The sequence below is a fragment of the Pristiophorus japonicus genome, chromosome 3, assembly GCF_044704955.1.
Source record: "Pristiophorus japonicus isolate sPriJap1 chromosome 3, sPriJap1.hap1, whole genome shotgun sequence".
NCBI lineage: Eukaryota > Metazoa > Chordata > Chondrichthyes > Pristiophoridae > Pristiophorus > Pristiophorus japonicus.
This window is the reverse complement of record NC_091979.1, coordinates 194,842,791-194,869,813: the sequence shown is the minus strand read 5'-3', so window position 1 is coordinate 194,869,813 and position 27,023 is coordinate 194,842,791. Positions and strand designations below refer to the sequence as shown.

Below are 27,023 nucleotides of genomic sequence, written 5' to 3'. Positions count from 1 at the left end.
AAAATAGACTAAAGTATGGGACGGTTGATGAGCAGTGGCAGACATTTAAGGAGATATTTCATAACTCGCAACAAAAATAGATCCGAATGACAAGGAAAGACTAAGAGAAGGGATAACCATCCGTGGCTAACTAAGGAAATAAGGGAGGGTACCAAATTGAAAACAAAGGCTTACAATGTGGCCAAGAGTAGTGGGAGGCCAGAGGATTGGGAAATTTTTTAAAGCCAGCAGAGAACTAAAAATATGATTAAAAGAGGGAAGATAGATCAAAGTAAACTAGCACGAAATATAAAAACAGATAGTAAGAATTTCGATAGGTACATAAAAAGGAAAAGAGTGGCTAAAGTAAATTTTGTATTGGTCTTCACAGAAGACACGAAAAACAGCCCAATAGTGGATAATCAAGGGGCTATAGGGAGGGAGGAACATATTATCACTAATGTAGTAGTACGAGGTAAAATAATGGGACTAAAGACAGACAAGTCCCCTGGACCTGATGGCTTACATCCTAGGGTCTTGAGAAGTGGCAGCAGAGATAGTGGATGCATTGGTTGTAATCTACCAAAAGTTTGGGGCGGTCCCAGCGGATTGGAAAACCGCAAATGTAACATCCCTAATTAAAAAAGGAGGCAGACCAAAGGTTAAATCATGTTTGACAAATTTGCTGGAGTTCTTTGAAGATGTAACAGAGTGGATTAAAGGGGAACCAGTGGATTTGGTGTATTTGGATTTCCAGAAGGCATTCGATAAGATGCCACACAAGAGGTTGCTGTACAAGATAAAAGCTCAAGGGGTTGAGGGGTAATATATTAGCATGGATTGGCTAACTAACAGAAAACAGAGAGTCGGGATAAATGGGTCATTTTCCAGTTGGCAAACAGTGATTGATGGGGTGCCGTAGGGATCGGTGCTGGGTCCTCAACTATTTATAATCTATATGAATGACTTGGATGAAGGGACCCTGTAATGTAGCCAAGTTTGCTGATGATACAAAGATAGGTGGGAAAGGAAATTGTGAGGAGGACACAAAAAATCTGCAAAGGAATATAGATAGGCTAAGTGAGTGTGCAAAAAATTGGCAGATGGAGTATAATGTGGGAAAATGTAAGGTTATCCACTTTGGCAGAAATAATAGAAAAGCAAATTGTAATTTAAATGGAGAAAAATTGCAAAGTACTGCATGAAACACAAAAAGTTAGTATGCAGGTACAGCAAATAATCAGGAAGGGAAATGGAATGTTGGCCTTTATTGCAAGGGGGAAGAGAGCATAAAAGCAGAGAAGTCCTGCTACAACTGTACAGGGTATTGGTGAGGCTACACCTGGAGTACTGTGAACAGTCTTGGTCTTTTAAGGAAGGATATTACTTGCATTGGAGTCTGTTCAGAGAAGGTTCACTGGGTTGATTCCAGAGATGAGGGGGTCGACTTATGAGGATAGGTTGAGTAGGTTGGGCCTATACACATTAGTGATCTTATTTAAAATATATAAAATAATGAGGGGGCTCGACAAGGTGGCTGCAGAGAGGATATTTCTACTCATAGGGGAAACTAAAACTAGGGGACATAGTCTTAGAATAAGGGGCCGCCCATTTAAAATTGAGATGAGGAGAAATTTCTTCTCTCAGATGGCTGTAAATCTATGGCATTCTCTGCCCCAGAGAGCTGTGAAGGCTGGGTCACTGAATATATTTAAGGCAGAGAGACACAGATTTTTGAGTGATAAGCGAGTAAAGGGTTATGGGGAGCAGGCAGGGAAGTGAATCTGAGTCCATGATCAGATCAGCCATGATCTTATTGAATGGCGGAGCAGGGTCAAGAAGCCAAATAGCCTACTCCTGCTCCTATCTCTGATGTTCTTATGTGTGCTGCATCACATGCATGCTAATGGTGCATTAATGAGTCAGTGTTGATAGGCATTGGGGATGGGTACGAGTCCTTGGGCAATTATCTTATACCATGCTATTTTCATTTTCAGAAAAAAAAAAATCGCCTTCAATAGGTGAGCGTTGGCGCACTGAAGGAGGGCTGGCAGAGCTGGAAAAACTCATGGATCTGGAAGAGCGGGCTGCAGCCCTCACAGGGGCACATGATCGCTCGGCCATCTGTGGGGATGCAGGTCCGGTGTTGGTGCCATGTAGGTCACGCATAATCCCCAGGCCGTGCAGCGTTCATGTAATATGGGTATGTGAACGTAATATATAAATGATGCCAAGTGATGTAATATAATGCTGGGACCATCATGAAATCTTCTTATAATGCCATGCAGTTTCTGTTCATGTTCATTGCATGTAGCGTCACTCGGTGATATATAATGCAGTAATGTTGCTCCTTTACATATGTCTGCACATTGCAAGTTGTTAAAATGTCACACTGACCTTCCCGCCCTTCCCCTTCTGCTCACCTCTTCGGTTATGCTTTCTAGCCAGGCAGGGCTTAAACTTAACTCTCACCATTCAAGCAAAGCGTTCATTTATGAGCTACTAACCTAACAGTTTTGCTGCTGTGTAACTACCACGGGGCTTCTCCTGGCTGTAGGGATGGGTGGTATTATGGGTTCATCGCCAAGTTCCTCCTTATCCTCCTCTTCCGCTTCTTCCTCTGCCTCGTCCCCTCTGTCCTGAGGTGGTCCTGCAGCAGTCCCCTGTGGCAATTCCTGTCCCCTCTTAATAGCCAAGTTGAACAACATGCAACTCACCACAATGAACTCCGCAACTTGCTCAGGGTGGTATTGTAGGCTGCCTCCAGAGTGGTCCATGCATCTGAAGCGCTGCTTCAGCACTCCAATTGTCTTTTTGACGATATTGCATGTGGCTATTATTGTATCAATGCTCGGCATCTGACTGGGGCTTACGGAGAGGGGGGGGGGGGCGGTCAGAGCCAAGATGCGAGGCCGTATCCTTTGTCACCAAACATCCAGCATTGACCTTGTGGCTGACTCTTAAAGGTCAGAGACAATGCTCTGACGCAAGATGAGTGCAGCAGGAATGCTCCCTCGAAAATTGGCATTTACTGCCATGATTATTTGCTTGTGGTCGACAACAAGCTGCACGTTCAGGGAGTGGAATCCCTTTCGGTTCTGAAACACCTCTTCATCCTCTAAAGGTGCTCGCAGGGCGATGTGCATACAGTCTATTGCCCCTGGACCTTAGTGAAGTTTGCTATTCTCGAGAAACCCAAAGCCCTCTCACTCTGTGCCTCTTTGATCATTGGGAAGTTGATAAAATCAAACCTTCGTGCGTAAAGCGCTTCTGCCACCTGCCGAATGCAGCAATGTGTGGCGTGCTGAGAGATGCAGCAAATGTCACCAGCTGATGCCAATGCAGAGAATGAAAGTGCCAGTCACCTTAGCCTCAACGGGCAGTGCTGTCCTGATGGTGCTGGTAGGCTGCAGGTCTCCCTTAATTAGCTGGCATATCTCATTGATGACCCCTTTTCGGAAGCGCAGCCTTCTAACGCATGTGTTATCGGACAAGTCCAGGTATGATCCTTTATCCCTGTAAATGCCTTGGGTGTAAGGTCTCCTCCTGCTCAGCAGTCTGCCACCTCTGGGCATATAATGCTCTTCGATGAACCTTCTTCCAGCTCTATTCTGCAGCATGTAATTAGTTAGCAATATTGGCTGAGAAATTGCAGGCCACATTCCTTTAAAAGACCTCCAAACGGTCAAAAATTATTTAATTTTCCTTAAACAACCAAAAAAGTAATCCAGATAGACTACTATCCCCTCAGATTATGAGCATTAATTTAAAAAACCCTTAAAATCCACACAAATTATTTTAATGCTCCCTCCAACTTGAAACAGCCTTTTCTTCAAGGCCATCCGTTTTGAAACATGCCGTCCATACCACTGGGTTATGGTCAGGTAAGTACAGCATTTTCAGGGCGGTACATTATGCCGGCGGTAATTTGGGCGGCATTTGGACGAATTGCCAAATTTAGCACCAGGCAGCAATATTTACGGTGCAGTTCCATTTACCGCTGGTGGCAATAGGCTGCCGAAATTACCACTGGCGATATACGAGTGGTAAGTGGGCACTAGTTTCCACTTAAAGCAATTAATGGACGGTAATGGCTTACAAAACAGAAAGTGGGCAGTAAGTTGCCGAAAGTCTAGCCCCAAGTGTGTTCTAACCAAGGTTCGATACAGGTTTAGCATAATTCCCTACTTTTCAATTCTGTATCTCCAGAAATAAACCCGAGTGTTTGGTTTGTTTTTCTTATGGCCTTGCTAACCTGTGTCGCAACTTTCAGTGATGTGTATTTGTAATCAGAGTTCCCTTTATTCCTCGTCATACCTGGACTTGTCCGATAACACGTGCGTTAGAAGGCTGCGCTTTCGAAAGGGGGTCATCAATGAGATATGCCAGCTAATTAAGGGTGACCTGCAGCCTACCAGCACCATCAGGACAACACTGCCCGTTGAGGTTAAGGTGACTGGCACTTTCATTCTCTGCATTGGGCTCCTTTCAGGCATCAGCTGTCAACATTTGCTGCATCTCTCAGCACGCCACACATTGCTGCATTCGGCAGGTGACAGAAGCGCTTTACGCTTATGGCGGAGAGGTGGTGTTGGCGCGGATACATGACCTCATCTCTCTCATCTGGAGGGAGGAGAGCATGCCGGGAGATCTCAGAGAAGCAGTGATTGTGATCATTTTTAAAAAGGGGGACAAGTCCGACTGCGGCAACTACAGGGGAATCTCCCTGCTTTCAGCCACTGGGACAGTTGTCGCTCGAGTTCTCCTCAATCGTCTTCTCCGTGGCCGAGGAGCTCCTCCCGGAATCACAATGCGGATTTCGTCCCCTACGGGGCACAACAGACATGATCTTTGCAGCGCGCCAGTTGCAGGAAAAATGCAGGGTGCAGCGCCAGCCTTTATACATGGCCTTTGATACTGTCAACCGTGAGGGTCTATGGAGCGTCCTCCTCAGTTTCGGATGCCCCCAAAAGTTTGTCAACATCCTTCGCCTGCTTCACGATGACATGCAGGCCGTGATCCTTACCAACGGATACATTACAGACCCAATCCAAGTCCGGACCGGGGTCAAACAAGGCTGCGTTATCGCTCCAACCTTCTTCTCAATCTTCCTCGCTGCCATGCTCCACCTCACAATCAACAAGCTCCCCGCTGGAGTGGAATTAAATTACAGAACCAGTGGGAAGCTGTTTAATCTACGCCGCCTCCAGGCTAGGTCCAAGATCACCCCAACCACTGTCACTGAGCTGCAGTATGCGGACGATGCCTGCGTCTGTGCACATTCAGAGGCTGAACTCCAGGATATAGTCAATGTATTTACTGAGGCATATGAAAGCATGGGCCTTACGCTTAACATCCATAAGACAAAAGTCCTTCACCAGCCTGTCATCACCGCACAGCACTGCCCTCCAATCATCAAGATCCACGGCACGGTCCTGGACAACGTGGACCATTTTCCATATCTTGGGAGCCTCTCATCATTGATGCGGAGATTCAGCATCGCCTCCAGTGCGCCAGTGCAGCCTTCGGCCGCCTGCGGAAAAGAGCATTTGAAGACCAGGTCCTCAAATCTACCAACAAACTCATTGTCTACAGGGCTGTAGTAATACCCGCCCTCCTGTATGGGTCTGAGGCATGGACGACGTACAGAAGGCACCTCAAGTCGCTGGAGATATATTACCAACGATGTCTCCGCAAGATCCTGCAAATCCCCTGGGAGGACAGGCGCACCAACATCAGTGTCCTCGACCAGGCTAACATCCCCAGTATTGAAGCATTGACCACACTCATCAACTTCGCTGGGCAGGCCACATAGTACACATGCCAGATACAGGACTCCCTAAGCAAATGCTTTATGCGGAGCTCCTTCATGGTAAACGAGCCAAAGGAGGACAGCAGAAATGTTATAAGGACACCCTCAAAGTCTCCCTGGTAAAGTGCGACAACACCACTGACACCTGGGAGACCCTGGCCGCAGACCACCCGAGGTGGAGAAAGTCCATCTGGGAGGGCGTTGAGCTCTAAGTCTCGATGCAAGAAGCATGAAGAGGCCAGGCGCAGGCAGCAGAAGGAGGAGCGCGCGGCAAACCAGCCCCACCCATCCCTTCCCTCGACGAATGTCTGTCCCACTGTAACAGAGTCTGTGGCTCCCGTATCGGACTGTTCAGCCATCAAAGAACTTACCTTTGGGAGTGGAAGCAAGTCCTCCTCGATTCCGAGTGACTACCTATGATGATGATGATGTTCTCCACCCCACCTAGACTCTCACCCTCCAAGAATTAAGTGACCTCCCTTATTCTTCCTAACAAAATGTAATACCTCAGATTTATCTGTGTTGAACTTAATTTGCCAATTATGTGCCCATTCTGCAAATTTATGTTCTCCTGTAATTTGTTGCAGTCCTCCTCAGTATTGACTATCCCCCTCAATTTGGTGTCATTCACAAATTTAGAAATTGTGTGTTTGATTCCAAAGTCTAAAGCATTAATATAAATTGTGAACAACAGTGGTTCCAACACTGATCCTTGTGGAACACCACCACCCACCTTCTGCCACTGTGCTTTGTCTTGAAGCTAGCACACTATCCATTCTGCTACTTGTCCCCTGACTCCACATTCTCTGACCTTGTTCATCAGTCTATTTTTATGGGGTACCTTATCAAAGGCCTTTTGAAAATCTAGATAAATTACATCTACTGCATTACCATTGTCTACTCTCTCCGTTACCTTTCAAAAAATTCAATGAGGTTAGTCAAGCAAGACTTTCCCTTTTGAAATCCATACTGATTATATTTTGGTTTCTAGATGTTCTTTATTTTCCTTTAGTAGGGATTCCATTATTTTTCCTACCACCAATGTTAAGCCAATGAGTCTATAATTGTCTGGACATGTTCCATCCCTCATCTTAAATATAGGCATTACATTAGCTATCCACCAGTCCTCTGGCACTACACCTTTTCAAACGAATTAATAAAGGTGTGTATTAATGCCTCTGCTATCTCTTCCCTAGATTCTTTTAAAGTGCGTGGATGCAATGCATCCGGACCAAGGGTTTTATCTCAGAGTTTATTCCTTTTTTATAAAGAGAGAGAAGAGGCGAGCTTGCGAGCATGCCGGGGGCACGCGGCGAGGGCGCCAGAGGGAAGAGGTGAGTTAAATCTACAAAGCATCAACAACAACCATGGAACTGTATATAGCCCTTGCCACCCTGGTTGATGGACCCTGGCAAACAACATCATGAGCAGGTGGTGAAACTATACCAACTGTATCCACCAGCAAAGCATCAGGGTGACGTCGACAGGCACACTTGGCACCATGACAGGACTACTACTGTTGCATACTCAGGGGGGAGCTGCCCTGCTCCTCTTCGAATAGTGCCATTGGATCTTTTACATGCACCTGATGAAACAAAGTTGTGGCTGTGATCACGATACTCCTGCGATTTTCGTTTGAACTACCGTGTCAAATTGCTTTGATTATAATTAGGTGGAGCAATGTGCCCTGAACAGACAGCTACCTGTGCAGACACTGCAACCGATTAAACCTCCGCATGTTAATACTTGCATAAGAGAAAAGGTGATTGATCTTGTTTCGGGTTTTACAGAGCAATGTTATCCATTGAACAAATGAAAAATAATCACTCAGCATGTGCAAGCAACCAGAGGAGACTGGAAATGAAACAATCTGGATGTCATGTATCTTACATTATTATATATAACTGTATCCCAACATGCTATACATGACTGTAATAAGATATGACCTGTAACCACCAGCATACCACTGGGGGTGCACTGGCAAGAGACAGGTATATAAGCAGAGGTCTCAGGCAAGTGCAGCATTCCAGAGCTGTGAAATAAAAGGTGCAGGTCCAGAGTGACCTTGACTTCGCCTACATGCCTCGTGTGAATCTGTACTGAGGGGACAGGACTTTACAGTGGCAACGGGTTAGGGGATTACAGAATCCACAGAATGGCGAACAACGGATCAGATGAAAAGTACAATGCGGGAGACAATTGGGAGGACTTTATAGAAAGGCTCCAGCAAAGCTTTGTAACCAAAGACTGGTTAGGCGACGAAACGGCAGACAAGAGAAGAGCCCATCTCTTGACCAGCTGTGACTCGAAAACATACGCTTTAATGAAGGATCTGTTGGCACCTGTGAAACCAGCAAGTAAGTCGTTTGAAGAATTGAGCCCACATGTAAGAGACCACCTGAAGCCAGCGAGCAGCCTACACATGGCCAGACACAGGTTCTACAACTACAGACGCTGTGTGGGCCAGAGCATACCCGACTTCGTGGCAGAACTTCGGAGGTTGGCTAGTTTATGTGAGTTCTCCGATGAACTGAGGAGAGAAATGCTGAGAGACTTTTTCATTGAAGGAATAGGGCATGCAGGCATATTCCGAAAGCTCACAGAGACCAAGAACCTGACCTTAGAGGCAGCAGTACTGGTTGCACAGACATTCTTGGTAGGGGAAGAAGAAACGAGGTTGATTTACAATGCAGGTACGTCAACTAACGAAATAATGGAACAATGAGTTCACAGCATTAGAAAAGCTGCTACCCCCACACAGACAAAACCGGCAGAACAGGCTTTCGACAGCAAGCAGTGGCAACAGAAGCCATCAAGTGCCACAGGAACGGCCGTTCACACCTCATCAACCCACAATGCGAGCAATCAACTACAAACTGAGAGAAGCTCAAGAGAGATCAGCCAGACGCAGCTCATTCTTTGCAAGCAGTCTGTGCTGGAGTGTGGGGGTAGGCACTCATCAAGGGAATGTTGATTTCAGCAGGCTGTTTGCAGGAATTGTGAATATACAGGGCATTTGGCCCGCATGTGCAAAGAAACGGCAGCTCGGCTGGTATACGAATCGGATGGGTCGGAAAGCGGACCAGAAGACGGTGGGGACAATACCCGGGACACCGATGCACAGCGTGTCAACACGATCAATGGCCACTGCTCCTACGACAGGACGCCTCCTATAATGATGAGGGTCCTACTCCATGGGATATCTGTCAACATGGAGCTGGATACAGGAGCGAGTCAATCTCTCATGGGCGCTCAACAATTTGAACAACTGTGGCCGCATAAAAGAGACAGAGCAAAACTCAAGGGTCGACACCAAACTAAGGACCTATACCAAAGAAATCGTACCAATCCTCGGCAGCGCCATGCTCTCCGTCACACAAAAAGGGACAGTGAACCGACTTCCCCTGTGGATTGTCCCCGGAGACCCCCCCAGCACTGCTGGGGAGAAGCTGGCTGGCAAAACTAAACTGGAAATGGGATGATGTCCATGCTATGTCATTAGAGGAACGGACTTCCTGCTCAACAGTTATAAAGCGATTTGAATATCTTTTTGAGCCAGGCATGGACACTTTCAAAGGAGCCAAAGTCAAAATCTACATCACACAGGATGCTAGACCGGTCCATCACAAGGCCAGAGCTGTACCCTATGTGATGAGGGAAAAGATTGAACACGAACTAGAGGGGCTTCTGCGGGAAGACATTATATCACCTGTGGAATTTAGCAACTGGGCAAGTCCCATCGTCCCAGTCATGAAGCCTGATGGATCCGTACGAATCTACCATAAACAGAGTCTCCCTACAGGACCAGTACCGGCTGCCCAGAACGAAGGACTTATTTGCCACATTCGCTGGAGGTAAACTTTTCTCAAAATTAGACCTCACATCTGCGTATATGACGCAAGAATTGACCGAGGAATCCAAGCTACTCACCACCATCAACACACAGCGAGGCCTTTTCATGTACAATCGATGCCCATTCGGCATCAGGTCGGCAGCTGCCATATTCCAGCGCAACATGGAGAGACTGCTCAAGTCCATCCCGGGGACGGTTGTATTTCAAGACGACATACTTATCACGGGCAGGGACACCGATTCCCATCTCCGTAATTTGGAGGAAGTACTAAAGCGGTTGGATCGGGTAGGCCTACGAGTCAAGAAATCCAAGTGCCTGTTCCTCGCACCCGAGGTTGAATTTTTGGGCAGAAGGATTGCCACTGATGGAATCCGCCCAACAGAGTCCAAAACAGAAGCAATTCGCCTGGCACCCAGGCCCCGGAATGTCTCAGAACTGCGTGCCTTTCTCGGGCTACTCAATTACTTTGGGAACTTTATGCAGAACTTAAGCACGCTGCTGGAGCCTCTCCACGTGCTACTCAGGAAGGGGTGCGATTGATTTTGGGGGGACACCCAGGAACGCGCCTTCAATAAGGCATGCAACCTTCTGTGTTCCAACAGTGTTTTAACTTTCTTTGACCCAGGTAAAAAGCTAGTTCTCACATGCGATGCGTCAGTGTATGGGGTCGGGTGCGTTTTGCAACATGTCAATAGTGCGGGCAAATTACAACCCACAGCTTATGCCTCCAGGTCACTTTCGTGGGCGGAGCGCAGGTACGGAATGGTAGAGAAGGAGGCGCTCGCGTGCGTGTACGGTGTCAAAAAGATGCACCAATACCTTATCAGGGCCAAGTTCGCGTTAAGAAACCGACCACAAGCCCCTCACGTCCCTCCTATCCGAGAGCAAGGCAATAAACGCCAACGCCTCGGCGCGAATTCAACTGTGGGCACTCATGCTGGCGTCCTACGACTATACCATAAGGCACAGACCAGGCACAGACAACTGTGCCGACGCGCTCAGCAGGCTATCCCTGGCGACCACGGAAGGGTCTGATGAACAGGACTGTGAGATGGTCATGGCAATCAATGCCTTTTGAGTCCACAGGTTCGCCCATGGCGGCTCGCCAAATCAGAGCCTGGACGGCCAGCGACCCCATGTTATCCTTAGTAAAAAGATGTGTCCTAACCGGTGACTGGGCAGAGGCTCGCGATGCCTGCCTCGAGGAATTAAAACCCGTTCACAGGCGCATGCTATCACTACAAGCAGACTGCCTGATGTGGGGCAGCCGAGTAGTCATGCCTCTGCGAGGCAGAGAGGCATTTGTCCGGGAGCTCAACCGCGAGCACCCGGGGATCGTTCTCATGAAGGCCATAGCCAGATCCCACGTCTTGTGGCCTGGTATTGACGTGGACTTGGAGCTCTGCGTCCGAAGGTGTACCATTTGTGCCCAACTCAGCAATGCCCCCAGGGAGGCTCCACTGAGCCCCTGGCCTACCAAACCGTGGTCGCGGGTGCACGTAGACTATGCGTTCCCATTCATGGGCAAAATGTTCCTCGTAGTTGTAGATGCATTTTCAAAGTGGATCGAATGCACCATTTTAAACTCGAGCACAACCTCCACCACTGTGGAGAGCCTCGCAACCATGTTTGCAAGGCACGGAATCCCTGACATATTAGTCAGTGACAATGGTCCGTGCTTCACCAGCGCAGAATTCCAAGACTTTATAATTGACCACGGCATAAATCACGTCAAGACGGCACCGTTCAAGCCGGCCTCCAACGGCCAGGCGGAGAGAGCAGTGCAAATCATTAAACAAGGCATGCTTAAAATCCAAGGTCCCACGCTGCAGGGTCGCCTGTCCCGACTGCTGTTGGCATACAGATCTCGTCCGCACTCACTGACTGGGATTCCCCCCTGCGCAACTGTTGATGAAAAGCACTTTAAAACAAGGCTCTCATTAATCCTCCCAGACATGCACGAAATCGTTGAGGCAAAGCGCCATAAGCTGACTGAGTACCATGACAGAATTTCGAGGGGGGAGATGGAATGAGATAGGGGACAAAGTGTTTGTACTAAACTATGCCAGGGGTCCCAAATGGATTGCAGGGACTGTAACAGGCAAGGAAGGAAACAGGCTACTGGCAGTACAAATGGACAATGGCAAAACCTGCCGGAGGCATGTAGACCAAGTCAAAAGCAGATTTACCAACAGCACTGCGGAACCAGAGGCAGACTACAATGTGGAACTTGCACCACACCTGGTGGACAGACAGAGGGAACAACCTGAGGAAAGGGCAATCCCAACAGACAGCCCAGGCGAGTCAACAACAATCACACCAATCGAAACAGATAGCCCAGGCGAGATACCAGCAACCACACCCAAAGAAAAACAGACAACAAGGCAAACAACTGAACCACAACTCAGACGCTCCACGCGAGAGCATAGACCACCTGAGAGACTGAACTTATAAAGACAATAAGACCTTGGGGGAGGGTGATGTCATGTATCTTACATTATATATAACTATATCCCAACATGCTATACATGACTGTAATAAGATATGACCTGTAACCACCAGCATACCTTACCCACCAGGGGTGCACTTGCAAGAGACAGGTATATAAGGACAGGTCTCAGGCAAGTGCAGCATTCCAGAGCTGTGAAATACAAGGAGCAGGTCCAGAGTGACCTTGACTTCACTACATGCCTCGTGTGAATCTGTACTGAGGGGGCAGGACTTTACACAATCCAACCATCCTCTAGAATTCTATCTATATAAGGAGTCCATATCTTCAGCAACAAGTCCTTTTATTCTTGGATATAAAAGCTCCCAAAGCACAAGATGGTGGTTTGCTACACACAGCCAAAAGTCCTGGAGTCTCCAAGTTTACATAGGATTACATAGGATATACGGCACATAAACAGGCCATTCGGCCCAACCAGTCCATGCCGGCGTTTATGTTCCACTCAGCCTCCTCCTATCTTTCCTCATCTAAATCGATCCACATTATCCTCTATTCCCTTCTCCCTCATATGCTTCTATAGCCTCCCCTTCTTGGACATGGAGGGCACATCCTATTCCTGCTCAATCTATGCAGTAATCACTTTATATCCATCATTTATCACCTTGAAAGTAGCCATGAGATTGTGATTTGGCTGCCCGAGTTTTGACTTGAACTTGAAATCGAGTTGGATCTACTACAGGAGCATTATTAAAAGCTCAACCCGCTCCCAGTAAGTGATTTTTCTATGTGCCAGTGGTGTCCCAACATTCCGGTTTCAAAAGCTGCGTAGATTTATATCATGAAGCCTCGGGCCACATGCAAGGCTGAAATTCCATTAATTTGTATCTACTGATTGAAGATTATACACCAGCACTCTTAACAGCCCTTCCCAAATCACCCGATCCACAAAATTAAAACTTGACATACTGAGGGAGAAACATCAAACAAATTTAACTCATCTGTCTGGGTTTCAAGAACTAAACTGCATGGACTCGTGGGCTACATTTGGGCCATGGACCACAATTTGAAGACTCACTATGTACATCCTTCCTTGCCTGCTGTGCAAATATGTTAAATACTGGATACCTCACGATTGATTACAAGGCAGTGGCCAAATGGTGAGGTGAAAATGGCTTTCTGTATAAGTGAGGTTGGAGCAGTTCCAAGTCAAATCATTTTATTCACAAACTAAGATTTCAGCCTTAAAAACTTTTTTTTTTAAATTAAAGACTTCTTTCTATTCTGGAGCAGATATTATAATGGGGCATCGATTTCTAGGGCACTCCATTAGATAAATCTCCACTACTTCCTCAACGTGAAATCACTCCCGTAACTAGTACCTGCTGCTTCCTCTCATTCATCCAATTCTTTAACCATCACGTTTTGCATAGGAAACCCACTCCACCCTCCTCCACTGTCTTTCCTCTGGTCTGCATCCATTGTACTGCACTACCCTGGCTCCATTAGTAACTATCCCAACAAGCTCAGCACATCTCCTGCCATAGCTTCTCTCAAGCCCACATGGTCACCATCAGCACCAAGCACTCTAAAATTAGGTACTAATTAGCAAAGGGATGTCAGGCTCAGGAGATGTATGGAGTGGAGTGCTTCAGGGATCATTGTTGGGTCCCTGTTTCTAACCTACATAAATAATTGGAATTCAGAAATGCAAAATATGTTGGCTCCACCTTTGGCTCATTTCTTTTCTTCGTCTACTTCTTCCACTTCTCAACCATTTCAATGCTTTGGCATCAATTTCTGGATGCGCGCGAATGTTTTTCAATTCGACACTGGCAAGACCAAAGCCATCCTGTTTGGCTTCCAATGAAACCTTGGCACCTTAGCCCCTGATTCTATCCTTCTCCTTAGCTACCAGGAACTCCTATTTCCATTTTGGCAACATTACCCATCTCCACTCCCTAATGATGTTGAATGCCCTATCCCTGCGTCGGTCACCTCAAGATTTGATTACTCCAACATACTGATTGTTGCACTCCTGAATTCTGTCCTTCACAAATTGCAACTTGTCCACAATTTCATGACACACAACTTATGCAATACCAACTTCTGCTGCCCCATCCCATCTATCCTTGCCAGCCTTTGGTTTCTCAACATTACCAATTCCAAAATCCCTGTCCTCTTCTACTGTGGCCTCACCCTTCCCTACCTCTGCAATCTTCCCCATTTCTCAGCACCCACTCTTCACTCGAGTCCTCTTTTGCATCCCTGTTCCACTGCTTAATTTTATTTTGTCTCAGTCCCAGATTCTGGAATACTCTCCCTAAAGCCCTCTGCCTTGCTGCTTCTCTCCCCTCTTTCAAAAGCAGTTTGATCCCACAATTGGTCACCAGCTCCAATCCTTCTCTCAATGCTTTGGGATGTTTTATTAAATTAAAGGCACTTTCTAAGTGCCAGTTTTAATTGCTTTAAAATTACACGATGCCTTAATTTCATGTGAAGCACTAAGACATGATAAAGTATTGCATCACTGCAATTTTGTCTTTCCATTTATAGCCACCAGTGATGTGGAATTAAACGGACTCAAGCTAAATTTTACACAGCCAGAGCAAGAGGGGAATTTTTTTTTTTTTAAACTTACTGGCCTGTGCTGGATTCAAACCAAAGCTTTAGAAGTAAGTGCAGTTTTCTAATCAGTGTACATTTTATTAAAACAAAGTCATATAAAAACTTCCAAGTTGTTTAGTGTAACACATGCAAGCCATTTAACATGCTAGTTCATGCCTCATGGATGTCTGACTCATCAGCTGAAGTCTGCATACAGTTTTGGTCTCCGTATTTAAGGAAGGATATACTTGCATTGGAAGCTGTTCAGAGAAGGTTCATTCGGTTGATTCTGGAGATGAGGGGGTTGACTTATGAAGATAGGTTGAGCCTATACCCATTGGAGTTCAGAAGAAAGAGAGGTGATCTTATTGAAACTTAAGACAATGAGGGGGCTCGACAAGAGAGGATATTTCCACTCATAAGAGAAACTAAAACTAGGGGACATAGAATAAGGGGCCACCCACTTAAGACTGAGATGAGGAGAAATTTCTTCTCAGTGGGTTGTAAATCTATGGAATTTTCTGCCCCAGAGAGCTGCGGAGGCTGGGTCATTGAATATATTTAAGTCAGAGATAGACAGATTTTTGAGCGATAAGGGAGTAAAAGGTTATGGGGAGTGGGCAGGGAAGTGGAGCTGAGTCCATGATCAGATCAGCCATGATCTTATTGAATGGCAGAACAGGCTCGAGAGGCCAAATGGCCTACTCCTGCTCCTATTTCTTATGTTCTTATGTTCCAAGTCAGAGTCAAGCCAGTAATTAGCAGGCTTCCAAGTTTCACAACTTGCAATTATGTTCAAGTTATAATTAAAATAAATAGTCAAATGTTTTTCTTCTCCAAGTGCAGAGTTTAGTTTCTGTTCTTACCAGTGATGGTTCCCGTCTCTTTTTGATCCACATTCATGGGTTTATTTTCTGGCATCACTTGTCCAAAGGCATACTGTAAAAATTCCTTTTGTAAAGGACCCCCCCCCCTCACAGACACACTGTACCAAGGCACTAGAAGATTCCTCGCTTTGGTGAATTGCACATACTATCCCATGGAATCCCCAATACAGTTGTGTAGATTCATGTTAAAGTCTTTGTTGCAGATCTCATCATATTCAATCAAGATGGAACCAAGGAAGATATTAAAAGCTGGGCTGGAGAGTCACAAAAAGATCAAGTGGAGGGAGAACGTGCATGATGTCTCTTGTATTCAAATGCAACCTGCGGCCAAAACAAAAAGTAGTGCATTTAGTATGAATTTCTTGATCTCCCCAGGCAACTCAACATCTCTAGCAGTAGAGGTAGTGCAGTTAAACTAATGCCACAATTACAAGTGGGTAATATTAAAAGGACACAACAGCTTCTTGCAGTGTAGCCTCACTTCACTATGAATGGTATCACTGACATTATACAAAAAGGAAGAAGATGATCTTTCAGTAATTGTTCCCTTTGTAACTATTATCTCACCACACAATTACATATAGGAATCAAATCATTATCATAGGCAGTCCCTCAGAATTGAGGGAAACTTGCTTCCACTCTTAACACGAGTTCTTAGGTGGCTGTACAGTCCAATACGAGAACCATAGTCTCTGTCACAGGTGGGACAGATAGTCATTGAGGGAAGGGGGTGGATGGGAAAGGTTTTCCGCATGCTCTTTCCGCTGCCTGCACTTGATGTCTGCACGCTCTCGGCGACGAGTCTTGAGGTGCTCAGCGCCATCCCGGATGAGTTTCCTCAGCCAAGGTCTCCCAGGTACCAGTGGGGATGCTGTACTTTACCAGGGAGGCTTTGAGGGTGTTCTTGTAATGTTTCCTCTGCCCACCTTTGGCTTGTTTGCCATGAAGGAGTTCCGAGTAGAGCGCTTGCTTTGGGAGTCTCGTGTCTGGCATGTGAACTATGTGGCCTGCCCAGGCTGATCAAGTGTGGTCAATGCTTCAATGCTGGGGATGTTGGCCTGGTCGAGGACGCTAACGTTGGTGCGTCTGTCCTCCCAGGGGATTTATAGGATCTTGCGGAGACATCGTTGGTGGTATTTCTCCAGCGACTTGAGGTGCCTACTGTACATGTAGCCTATAAAGGCTGTAATAAACCAGGAAAGAAAAGCCAATTATGCTACACATATACACATCTGCAGAGTTCTACTCCCGTTTTCACCCTGTGGACTGGAGCAGCTACCTCAAGACATGAAAGAAAATCCTTTGGTGCAAGTTTAGTGAGTGCCCAAGAGGTCCAATGGAGTGCGAATACTTGTCAACCTGAGCACAACACCCCACTGGAGTTATAAATTATGCAGCATCAAGCTCAAACAGCGTGCAATCCCTTAATAACCATTAACATTCACCCATATTTTTTTTTAAAATCCACATTTTGTACTGTAATCAGGAGTTTATTCGGACAATCACAATGGGAGTGACTCTAATGGTATCCATCAGTGCATCTGGAGCAAACTTCGGGGAAATTCTACATATACCACTCATACCTTTAGGTCAGTATTTTGTTCTGCGCACTTAGCATTTAGAGTACATCCAAATTGCTGACTAGTAGCTATTCAAATATTTCACGGATCTCGGGTCCCAGGGCTTCCTACCACACACGGATATTTGAAATACTGATTTCACCCCATAGATCAACATGTATACCCTCTCCCACTCCTGCCACCCTCCCAGCCGACTTCAAACTTTCTTCCCTTTGCACCAGTTCCCCAGGCCAATATACACTTGTAGAACTAGAAAAGGAATCTACTTCTGGTTGGACAAGATATGCTAACCTATACTTCAGGTGTCAGCCATAGCTGAGTGGGTAGCCAGAAGGTTGTGGGTTCACATCCCAACAGCATAGACTTGAGCACGTAAACCAGGTTGATACTTCAGTGAAGTACTAAGAGAGTGCTGCACTGTTGGAGGTGCCATTCTTCCAGGTGAGATGTTAAGCAGAGGCCCTGTCTATTCTCTCAGGTTGACAAAGATCCCATGGCAGTAAAGCAGCCTCAATCAGCATGACTGAAAAATAGATGATCTGGTCATTATCTCATTGCTGTTCACAGAACGTTGCTGTGCACAATTTGGTTGACATGTTTCCTACATTGCAACACTTCAAAATACATAATTGGCTGTGATGTGCTTTGGGATGCCTGAGGTCATGAAAGGTGCAACATAAATGCAAGTTTTTCTTTTTTGTTTCATTCTTAAATGAGTTATGCAAAAGGAATTTCCTCACTTTCCAGTGTTTAAGCTTTCAGTGAAACACTGCGATCAAATTCCAGTCAACAGAAGAACATAAGAAATAAGAGCAGGAGTAGGTCATACAGCTCCTCGAGTCTGCTCCGCCATTCAATAAGAACATGGCTGATTTTCCCGCTCAACTCCACTTCCCATCAGATCCCCATATCCCTCGACACTCAGTGCCCAAGAATAATCGATCCCAGTCTTGAATACGCTCATGCAATGAGCATCCTCAGCCCTCTGGGGTAGAGTTTTCTAAATATGCAGGGGGGGGGAGGGGGGGGCGTGGTGAGACAAGGGGGGGAGGGGCGTGGTGAGACAAGGGGGGGAGGGGGCGTGGTGAGACAAGGGGGGGAGGGGGCGTGGTGAGACAAGGGGGGAGGGGGCGTGGTGAGACAAGGGGGGAGGGGGCGTGGTGAGACAAGGGGGGGAGGGGGCGGGGTGAGACAAGGGGGGAGGGGGCGGGGTGAGACAAGGGGGGGAGGGGGGCGGGGTGAGACAAGGGGGGGGTGAGACAAGGGGGGGGGGTGAGACAAGGGGGGGGGGTGAGACAAGGGGGGGGTGGAGACAAGTGGGGGGGGGTGAGACGAGACAAGGGGGGGGGGGTGAGACAAGGGGGGGAGGGGTGAGACAAGGGGGGGGGGGTGAGACAAGGGGGGGGGTGAGACAAGGGGGGGGGGTGAGACAAGGGGGGGGGGGTGAGACAAGGGGGGAGGGGTGAACAAGGGGGGGGGTGAGACAAGGGGGGGGGGTGAGACAAGGGGGGGGGGTGAGACAAGGGGGGGGGGGTGAGACAAGGGGGGGGGGTGAGACAAGGGGGGGGTGAGACAAGGGGGGGGGGTGAGACAAGGGGGGGGGGGTGAGACAAGGGGGGGGGGTGAGACAAGGGGGGGGGTGAGACAAGGGGGGGGGGGGTGAGACAAGGGGGGGGGGGTGAGACAAGGGGGGGGGGGTGAGACAAGGGGGGGGGGGTGAGACAAGGGGGGGGGGGGTGAGACAAGGGGGGGGGGGTGAGACAAGGGGGGGGGGGGTGAGACAAGGGGGGGGGTGAGACAAGGGGGGGGTGAGACAAGGGGGGGGGGTGAGACAAGGGGGGGGGGGGTGAGACAAGGGGGGGGGGGTGAGACAAGGGGGGGGGGTGAGACAAGGGGGGGGGTGAGACAAGGGGGGGGGTGAGACAAGGGGGGGGGGTGAGACAAGGGGGGGGTGAGACAAGGGGGGGGGGTGAGACAAGGGGGGGGTGAGACAAGGGGGGGGGGGTGAGACAAGGGGGGGGGGTGAGACAAGGGGGGGGGGGTGAGACAAGGGGGGGGGGTGAGACAAGGGGGGGGGGGTGAGACAAGGGGGGGGGGTGAGACAAGGGGGGGGGGGTGAGACAAGGGGGGGGGGTGAGACAAGGGGGGGGGGGTGAGACAAGGGGGGGGGTGAGACAAGGGGGGGGGGGGTGAGACAAGGGGGGGGGGTGAGACAAGGGGGGGGGGGTGAGACAAGGGGGGGGGGGTGAGACAAGGGGGGGGGGGTGAGACAAGGGGGGGGGGTGAGACAAGGGGGGGGGGTGAGACAAGGGGGGGGGGGTGAGACAAGGGGGGGGGGTGAGACAAGGGGGGGGGGTGAGACAAGGGGGGGGGGGTGAGACAAGGGGGGGGGGGTGAGACAAGGGGGGGGGGGTGAGACAAGGGAGGAGGGGGTGAGACAAGGGAGGGGGGGGGTGAGACAAGGGAGGGGGGGGGTGAGACAAGGGAGGGGGGGGTGAGACAAGGGAGGGGGGGGTGAGACAAGGGAGGGGGGGGGTGAGACAAGGGAGGGGGGGGGTGAGACAAGGGAGGGGGGGTGAGACAAGGGAGGGGGGGGGTGAGACAAGGAGGGGGGGGGTGAGACAAGGGGGGGGGGTGAGACAAGGGGGGGGGGGTGAGACAAGGGGGGGGGGTGAGACAAGGGGGGGGGGTGAGACAAGGGGGGGGGGTGAGACAAGGGGGGGGGGTGAGACAAGGGGGGGGGGTGAGACAAGGGGGGGGGGTGAGACAAGGGGGGGGGTGAGACAAGGGGGGGGGTGAGACAAGGGGGGGGGTGAGACAAGGGGGGGGGTGAGACAAGGGGGGGGGGTGAGACAAGGGGGGGGGTGAGACAAGGGGGGGGGGGTGAGACAAGGGGGGGGGTGAGACAAGGGGGGGGGGGTGAGACAAGGGGGGGGGGTGAGACAAGGGGGGGGGGGTGAGACAAGGGCGGGGGGGTGAGACAAGGGGGGGGGGGTGAGACAAGGTGGGGGGGGGTGAGACAAGGGGGGGGGGTGAGACAAGGGGGGGGGGGTGAGACAAGGGGGGGGGGTGAGACAAGGGGGGGGGGTGAGACAAGGGGGGGGGGTGAGACAAGGGGGGGGGGTGAGACAAGGGGGGGGGGTGAGACAAGGGGGGGGGGTGAGACAAGGGGGGGGGGTGAGACAAGGGGGGGGGTGAGACAAGGGGGGGGGGTGAGACAAGGGGGGGGGGTGAGACAAGGGGGGGGGTGAGACAAGGGGGGGGGTGAGACAAGGGGGGGGGTGAGACAAGGGGGGGGGGGTGAGACAAGGGGGGGGGGTTGAGACAAGGGGGGGGGGTTGAGACAAGGGGGGGGGTTGAGACAAGGGGGGGGGTTGAGACAAGGGGGGGGGTTGAGACAAGGGGGGGGGGGTTGAGACAGAGGGGGGGGCGGTGAGACAGAGAGGGGGGGGTGAGACAGAGGGGGGGGGTGAGACAGAGGGGGGGGGTGAGACAGAGGGGGGGGGTGAGACAGAGGGGGGGGGTGAGACAGAGGGGGGGGGGGTGAGACAGAGGGGGGGTGGTGAGACAGAGGGAGGTGTGAGACAGGGGGGGTATGAGACAGGGGGGGTATGAGACAGGGGGGGCGGGGGGAGGTGAGACGGGGGTGGTGAGACAAGGGGAGGCTGGGGGGGGGGGGGCGGTGAGGCGTGAGACAAGAGGGGGCCGGGGCGGGAGACAAGAGGGGGCCGGGGGGGGAAGAGGGGGACGAAGTGGGAAGGGGAGGGGGGAAGGTTTGGGCGGCCAGTACGGAGGGGGTTATGCGGACGGGGGAAGCCGGGGATTTGCCGCTCCTCCGCCTCCCTCCCCTCGCTTCCTCACTCCACCCTGGCGGCTTCAACGCTCCCGTCAAATACTGGACGCCGATCTTACCAACGAATCTGGGCCGTCGGCCTCCGGCCTATCGCCTATCGGCCGCGGCTGAGATCCTGGCTCGGGAAAGCGGACGGGGAAACCTCAACAACCGCCAGGGAGGTCGTCTTTGCAGCCGCAGTCGTCATCAACAACCGACCCTTTCGCTCAGTCACTCGGACTCTACAAATACAACGTCATCACTTGGTGGCCATTGCGGACTAGCAAACCTACTCGTCCTTGGAGCACAGCGTCCCCTCATGGCCATAAGGGGCAATGACGTGGGAATCAGTTGCGACAGTTCCTGGGGATTTGGACGTATGCTTTTTCTTCATTAAACTATAAGGAGACACTGGGTTTCCCCAGTAAAAAAACACAAAGCCAAACAAAATGACCTTTTTAAATCTGGAAAAGCAGAATTCAATCAAGCAAAGTCAGCATGGTTTGATGAAAGAGAAATCATGTTTGACAAATTTGCTGGAATTCATTAAGGATGTAACAAGCAGGGTGGATAAGGGGGAATCAGTGGATGTGGAGTATTTGGATTTCCAGAAGGCATTCGATAAGGTGCCACATAAAAGGTTGCTGCACAAGATAAAAGTTCACGGGGTTGAGGATAATATATTAGCATGGGGATTGTCTAACAGAAAACAGAGTCCAGATAAATGGGTCATTTTCCAGTTGACAAACAGTGACTAGTGGGTGACACAGGGATCGGTGCTTTTACCACCAGTCAATTCTTGGTAGGTTAGTTTAGGTGAGTGGGCAAATGCATGGCAGATGAAGTGTAATGTGGATAAATGTGAGGTTATCCACTTTGGTGGTAAAAACAGAGAGACAGACTATTATCTGAATGGTGACAGATTAGGAAAAGGGGAGGTGCAACAAGACCTGGGTGTCATGGTACATCAGTCATTGAAAGTTGGCATGCAGGTACAGCAGACGGTTAAGAAAGCAAATGGCATGTTGGCCTTCATCGTGAGGGGATTTGAGTACAGGGGCAGGGAGGTGTTACTACAGTTGTACAGGGCCTTGGTGAGGCCACACCTGGAGTATTGTGTACAGTTTTGCTCCCCTAACTTAAGGAAGGACATTCTTGCTATTGAGGGAGTGCAGCGAAGGTTCACTAGACTGATTCCCGCGATGGCGGGACTGACATATCAAGAAAGACTGGATCAACTGGGCTTGTATTCACTGGAGTTCAGAAGAATGAGAGGGGATCTCATAGAAATGTTTAACATTCTGACGGGTTTAGACAGGTTAGATGCAGGAAGAATGTTCCCAATGTTGGGGAAGTCCAGAACCAGGGGTCACAGTCTAAGGATAAGGAGTAAGCCATTTAGGACCAAGATGAAGAGAAACCTCTTCATCCAGAGAGTGGTGAACCTGTAGAATTCTCTACCACAGAAAGTTGTTGAGGCTAATTCACTAAATATATTCAAAAAAGAGTTAGATGTAGTCCTTACTACTAGGGGGATCAAGGGGTATGGCGAGAAAGCAGGAATGGGGTACTGAAGTTGCATGTTCAGCCATGAAATCATTGAATGGCGGTGCAGGCTCGAAGGGGCGAATGGCCTACTCCTGCACCTATTTTCTATGTTTCTATGTTTCTAGTACAGAGGGACCTGGGGGTCCTTGTGCATGAAACACAAAATGTTAGTATGCAGGTACAGCAAGTAATCAGGAAGGCAAATGGAATGTTGGCCTTTATTGCAAGGGGGATAGAGTATAAGAACATAAGAAATAGGAGCAGGAGTAGACCATACGGCTCCTCGAGCCTGCTCCGCCATTCGATAAGATCATGGCTGATCTGATCATGGACTCAGCTCCACTTCCCTGCCTGCTCCCCATAACCCCTTATCCCCTTATCGTTTAAGAAACTGTCTACTTCTGTCTTAAATTTATTCAATGTCCCAGCTTCCACAGTTCTCTGAGGCAGCGAATTCCACAGATTTACAACCCTCTGAGAGAAGAATTTCTCCTCATCTCTGTTTTAAATGGGTGGCCCCTTATTCTAAGATCATGCCCTCTAGTTCTAATCTCCCCCATCAGCGGAAACGTTATCTCTGCATCCACCTTGTCAAGCCCCCTCATAATCTTATACGTTTCGATAAGATCACCTCTCATTCTTCTGAATTCCAATGAGTAGAGGCCCAACCTCCTCAACCTTTCCTCATAAGTCAACCCCCTCATCTCCAGAATCAACCTAGTGAACCTTCTCTGAACTGCCTTCAAAGCAAGTATATCCTTTTGTAAATATGGAAACCAAAACTACACGCAGTATTCCAGGTGTGGCCTCACTAATACCCTGTATAGCTGTAGCAAGACTTTTCTGCTTTTATACTCCATCCCCTTTACAATAAAGGCCAAGATTCCATTGGCCTTCCTGATCACTTTCTGTACATGCACACTATCTGTTGCGTATGTAATAACTCAATAGGTTTAGTGCCGTGAACTCAGTCAGGTGCGACCTGATTCTACTTTATTCACTCTCAAAGTGAGGATTAAACATGGAGGCTTTCTTTTTGTATCAGGGCTGCACGTGTGTCATTGTGTCCCAATGACCTCCAACGGTCGATCCCCCTGGTGGCAGGTAAACCCAGGCATACATACATTACACTATCCTTTTGTGTTTCATGCACAGGTCCCGTTGTACTGTGGCACTTTGCAATCTTTCTCCATTTAAATAATAACTTGCTCTTTGATTTTTTTCTGCCAAAGTGCATGACCTCACAGTTTCCAACATTATACTCCATCTGCCAAATTTTTACCCATTCACTTAGCCTGTCTATCTCCTTTTGCAGATTTGTTGTGTCCTCCTCACACATTGCTTTTCCTCCCATCTTTGTATCATCAGCAAACTTGGCTATGTTACACTCAGTCCCTTCTTCCAAGTCGTTAATATAGATTGTAAATAGTTGGAGTCCCAGCACTAAACCTTGCGGCACCCCACTAGTTACTGGTTCCCAACAGAGAATGAACCATTTATCCCGACTCTCTGTTTTCTGTTAGTTAGCTAATCCTCTATCCATGCTAATATATTATCCCCAACCCCCTGAACTTTTATCTTGTGCAGTAAGCTTTTATGTGGCACTTTGTCAAATGCCTTCTGGAAGTCCAAATACACCACATCCACTGGTTCCCCTTTATCCACTCTGTTCATTATATCCTCAAAGAATTCCAGCAAATTTGTCAAACATGACTTACCCTTCATAAATCCATGCTGACTCTGCCTGACCGAATTTTGCTTTTACAATTGGTCTGCTACTGCTTCTTTAATAATGGACTTCAACATTTTCCCAACCACAGATGTTAGGCTAACTGGTCTATAGTTTCCTGCTTTTTGTCTTCCTCCTTTTTAAAATAGAGGCATTACATTTGCAGTTTTCCAATCTGCTGGGACCTCCCTAGAATCCAGGGAATTTTGGTAAATTACAACCAATGCATCCACAATCCCTGCCGTTATTTCTCTTAAGACCTTCGGATACAAGCCATCAGGTCCAGGGGATTTATCCGCCTTTAGTCCCATTATCTTACTGAGTACCACCTCCTTAGTGATTGTGATTCTGTTAAGTTCCTCCCCCCCCTATAGCCCCTTGACTATCCACTGTTGGAATATTGTTAGTGTCCTCTACCATAAAGACTGATATAAAATATTTGTTCAGAGTTTCTGCCATCTCCATGTTCCCCATTACTAATTCCCCGGTCTCATCCTCTAAGGGACCAACATTTACTTTAGCCACTCTTTTCCTTTTTATATACCTGTAGAAACTCTTGCTGTCTGTTTTTATATTTTGTTTTAGTTTACTTTCATACTCTATCTTCCCTTTCTTAGTCATTTTTTTTAGTCATTCTTTGCTGGCTTTTAAAAGCTTCCCAAACTTCTGTCCTCCCACTAGTTTTGGCCATTCTCTATGCCCTTGTTTTTAATTGGATACCGTCCTTTATTTCTTTAGTTAGTCACAGATGGCTATCTTTTCTCTTACACCCTTTCCTCCTCACTGGAATATATTTTTCTTGAGAGTTGTGAAATATCTTCTTAAATATACACTACTGTTCATCAACCATCCTACACCAATCTATTTTCCCAGACCATTTTAGTCAACTCCGCCCTCATACCCTCATACCTTTATAGTCTCCTTTATTTAAACTTAGTACGCTGGTTAGAGATCCAACTTTCTCACCCTCCATCTGAATTTGAAATGCAATCATGCTATGACCACTCATTCCAAAGGGATCCTTTACTAGGAGATTGTTTATTAATCTTGTATCATTACACAGGACCAGATCTAAGATAGCCTGCCCCCTGGTTGGTTCCGTTACATACTGCTCAAGGAACCCGTCCCTTATGCACTCTATGAACTCTCCCTCAAGGCTATCCTGACCAATTTGATTTGTCCAATAAATATGGAGGTTAAAATCACCAATGATTATTGTTGTTCCCTTTTTACAAGCCCCCACTATTTTCTGATTTATGCTCCAACCAACAGAGTTGCTACTGTTAGGGGGCCTATAGACTACACCCACCAGTGACTTTTTTCCCTTATTATTCCTTATCTCCACCCAAACTGTTTCAACCTCCTGATCATTTGAGCCAATATTGTTTCTCACTATTGCAGTGATTCCATCCTTTATCAATAGAGCTACCCCACCTCCTTTTCCTTTCTGTCTGTCCTTCTGGATTGTCAAATACCCCATAATATTTAATTCCCAGTCCTGGTCACCTTGCAACCACGTGTCTGTAATGGCTATCAGATCACACCCATTTGTCTCAATTTGTGCCATCAACTCATCTATTTTGTTACAAATGCTACGTGCATTTAGACAAAGTGCCTTTAAATTTGTTTATTTACCCTTTTTTCCTGCCTGTTTCCTCTCTCCTTCAAACTCACTTTCTTTATTTTTGCTTTCTAATTCCAGCTTTACTCCCCTCTGTAATTAATCTATTTTCAGGTTTCCGGCCCCCTGCCAAACTAGTTTAAATCCTTCCCAACAGCACGAGCAATTCCCCCCCCCCGCCCCCCCCCATGTGGATATTGGTCCTGGCTCTGTTGAGGTGCAACCCATCCGGCTTATACAGGTCCCACCTCCCCAGAAGTGGTCCCAATGCCTCAGGAAACTAAAGCCCTCCCACCTGCACCATCTCTCCAGCCACATATTCATCTGCTCTCTCCTCCTATTTCTGTACTCACTAGCTCATGGCACATGGGAGTAATCCGGAGATTACTACCTTTGAGGTCCTGCTTTTTAATCTCTCTCCTAGCTCCCTAAACTCTGCCTGCAGGACCTCATCCCTCTTCCTACCAATGTCATTGGTACCGATGTGGACCATGACCTCTGGATGTTCACCCTCTCCCCCAGAATGCCCTGCAGCTGCTCAGTGACATCCTTGAACCTGGCACCAGGGAGGCATCATACCATCCTAGAGTCACGTCTGCAGCCGCAGAAACGCCTGTGTCCTCCCCTGACTATGGAATCCCCTATCACTATAGCTCTTCCATTCTTTTTCCTCCCCCCCTTTGCAGCTGAGCCACCCGTGGTGCCATGGACTTGGCTCTGGCTGCACTTCCGAGAGCCACCATCGCCGTCACCCGTACTCAGAACAGAGTACTGGTTGCAGAGTGAGATGGACTCAGGGCACTACCTGCCTAGTCCTCCTCTTCTGTCCAGGGGTAACCCAAACCCTATCTGCCTGCACACTCTTAAACTGCGGGGTGACCACCTCTAGAAACGTGCTATCCATGTAGTTCTCAGTCTCGCGGCTACACCGCAGTGACCCCAGCTGCCGCACAAGCTCCAAAACACGGAGCTGGAGTTGATGCAGCTGGAGCCACCTCCTGCATACGCGGTCGTCCCGGCTGCGCGAAGCGTCCAGGATTTCCTGCATGCCACAGGATGTGCAATTCCCGGGACTGAGCTGTCCTGCCATCCCTCTCGGAACTATCAAGTAGAACTAAACTCTAAACCT

General features: G+C 48.6%; 1 protein-coding gene across 2 annotated transcripts in view; it reads right to left on the bottom strand.

Annotated features, from left to right (window-relative positions):
• The window catches only part of trak2 (trafficking protein, kinesin binding 2), a 139,413-nt gene extending 118,176 nt beyond the window's left edge, over positions 1 to 21,237 (bottom strand). The window contains exons 1-2 of one of the 2 annotated variants that reach the window (XM_070876173.1): positions 21,077 to 21,237; positions 15,564 to 15,905 (exon numbers count right to left, since the gene is read on the bottom strand). In XM_070876173.1, the coding sequence (XP_070732274.1) occupies positions 15,564 to 15,618 (55 nt within the window). In that variant the 5' untranslated portion in view covers positions 15,619 to 15,905; positions 21,077 to 21,237. The remainder of the gene's footprint in view (positions 1 to 15,563; positions 15,906 to 21,076) is intronic. The other variant, XM_070876174.1, reaches the window with a different exon arrangement.
• Between the last annotated feature and the right edge of the window lie 5,786 nt (positions 21,238 to 27,023).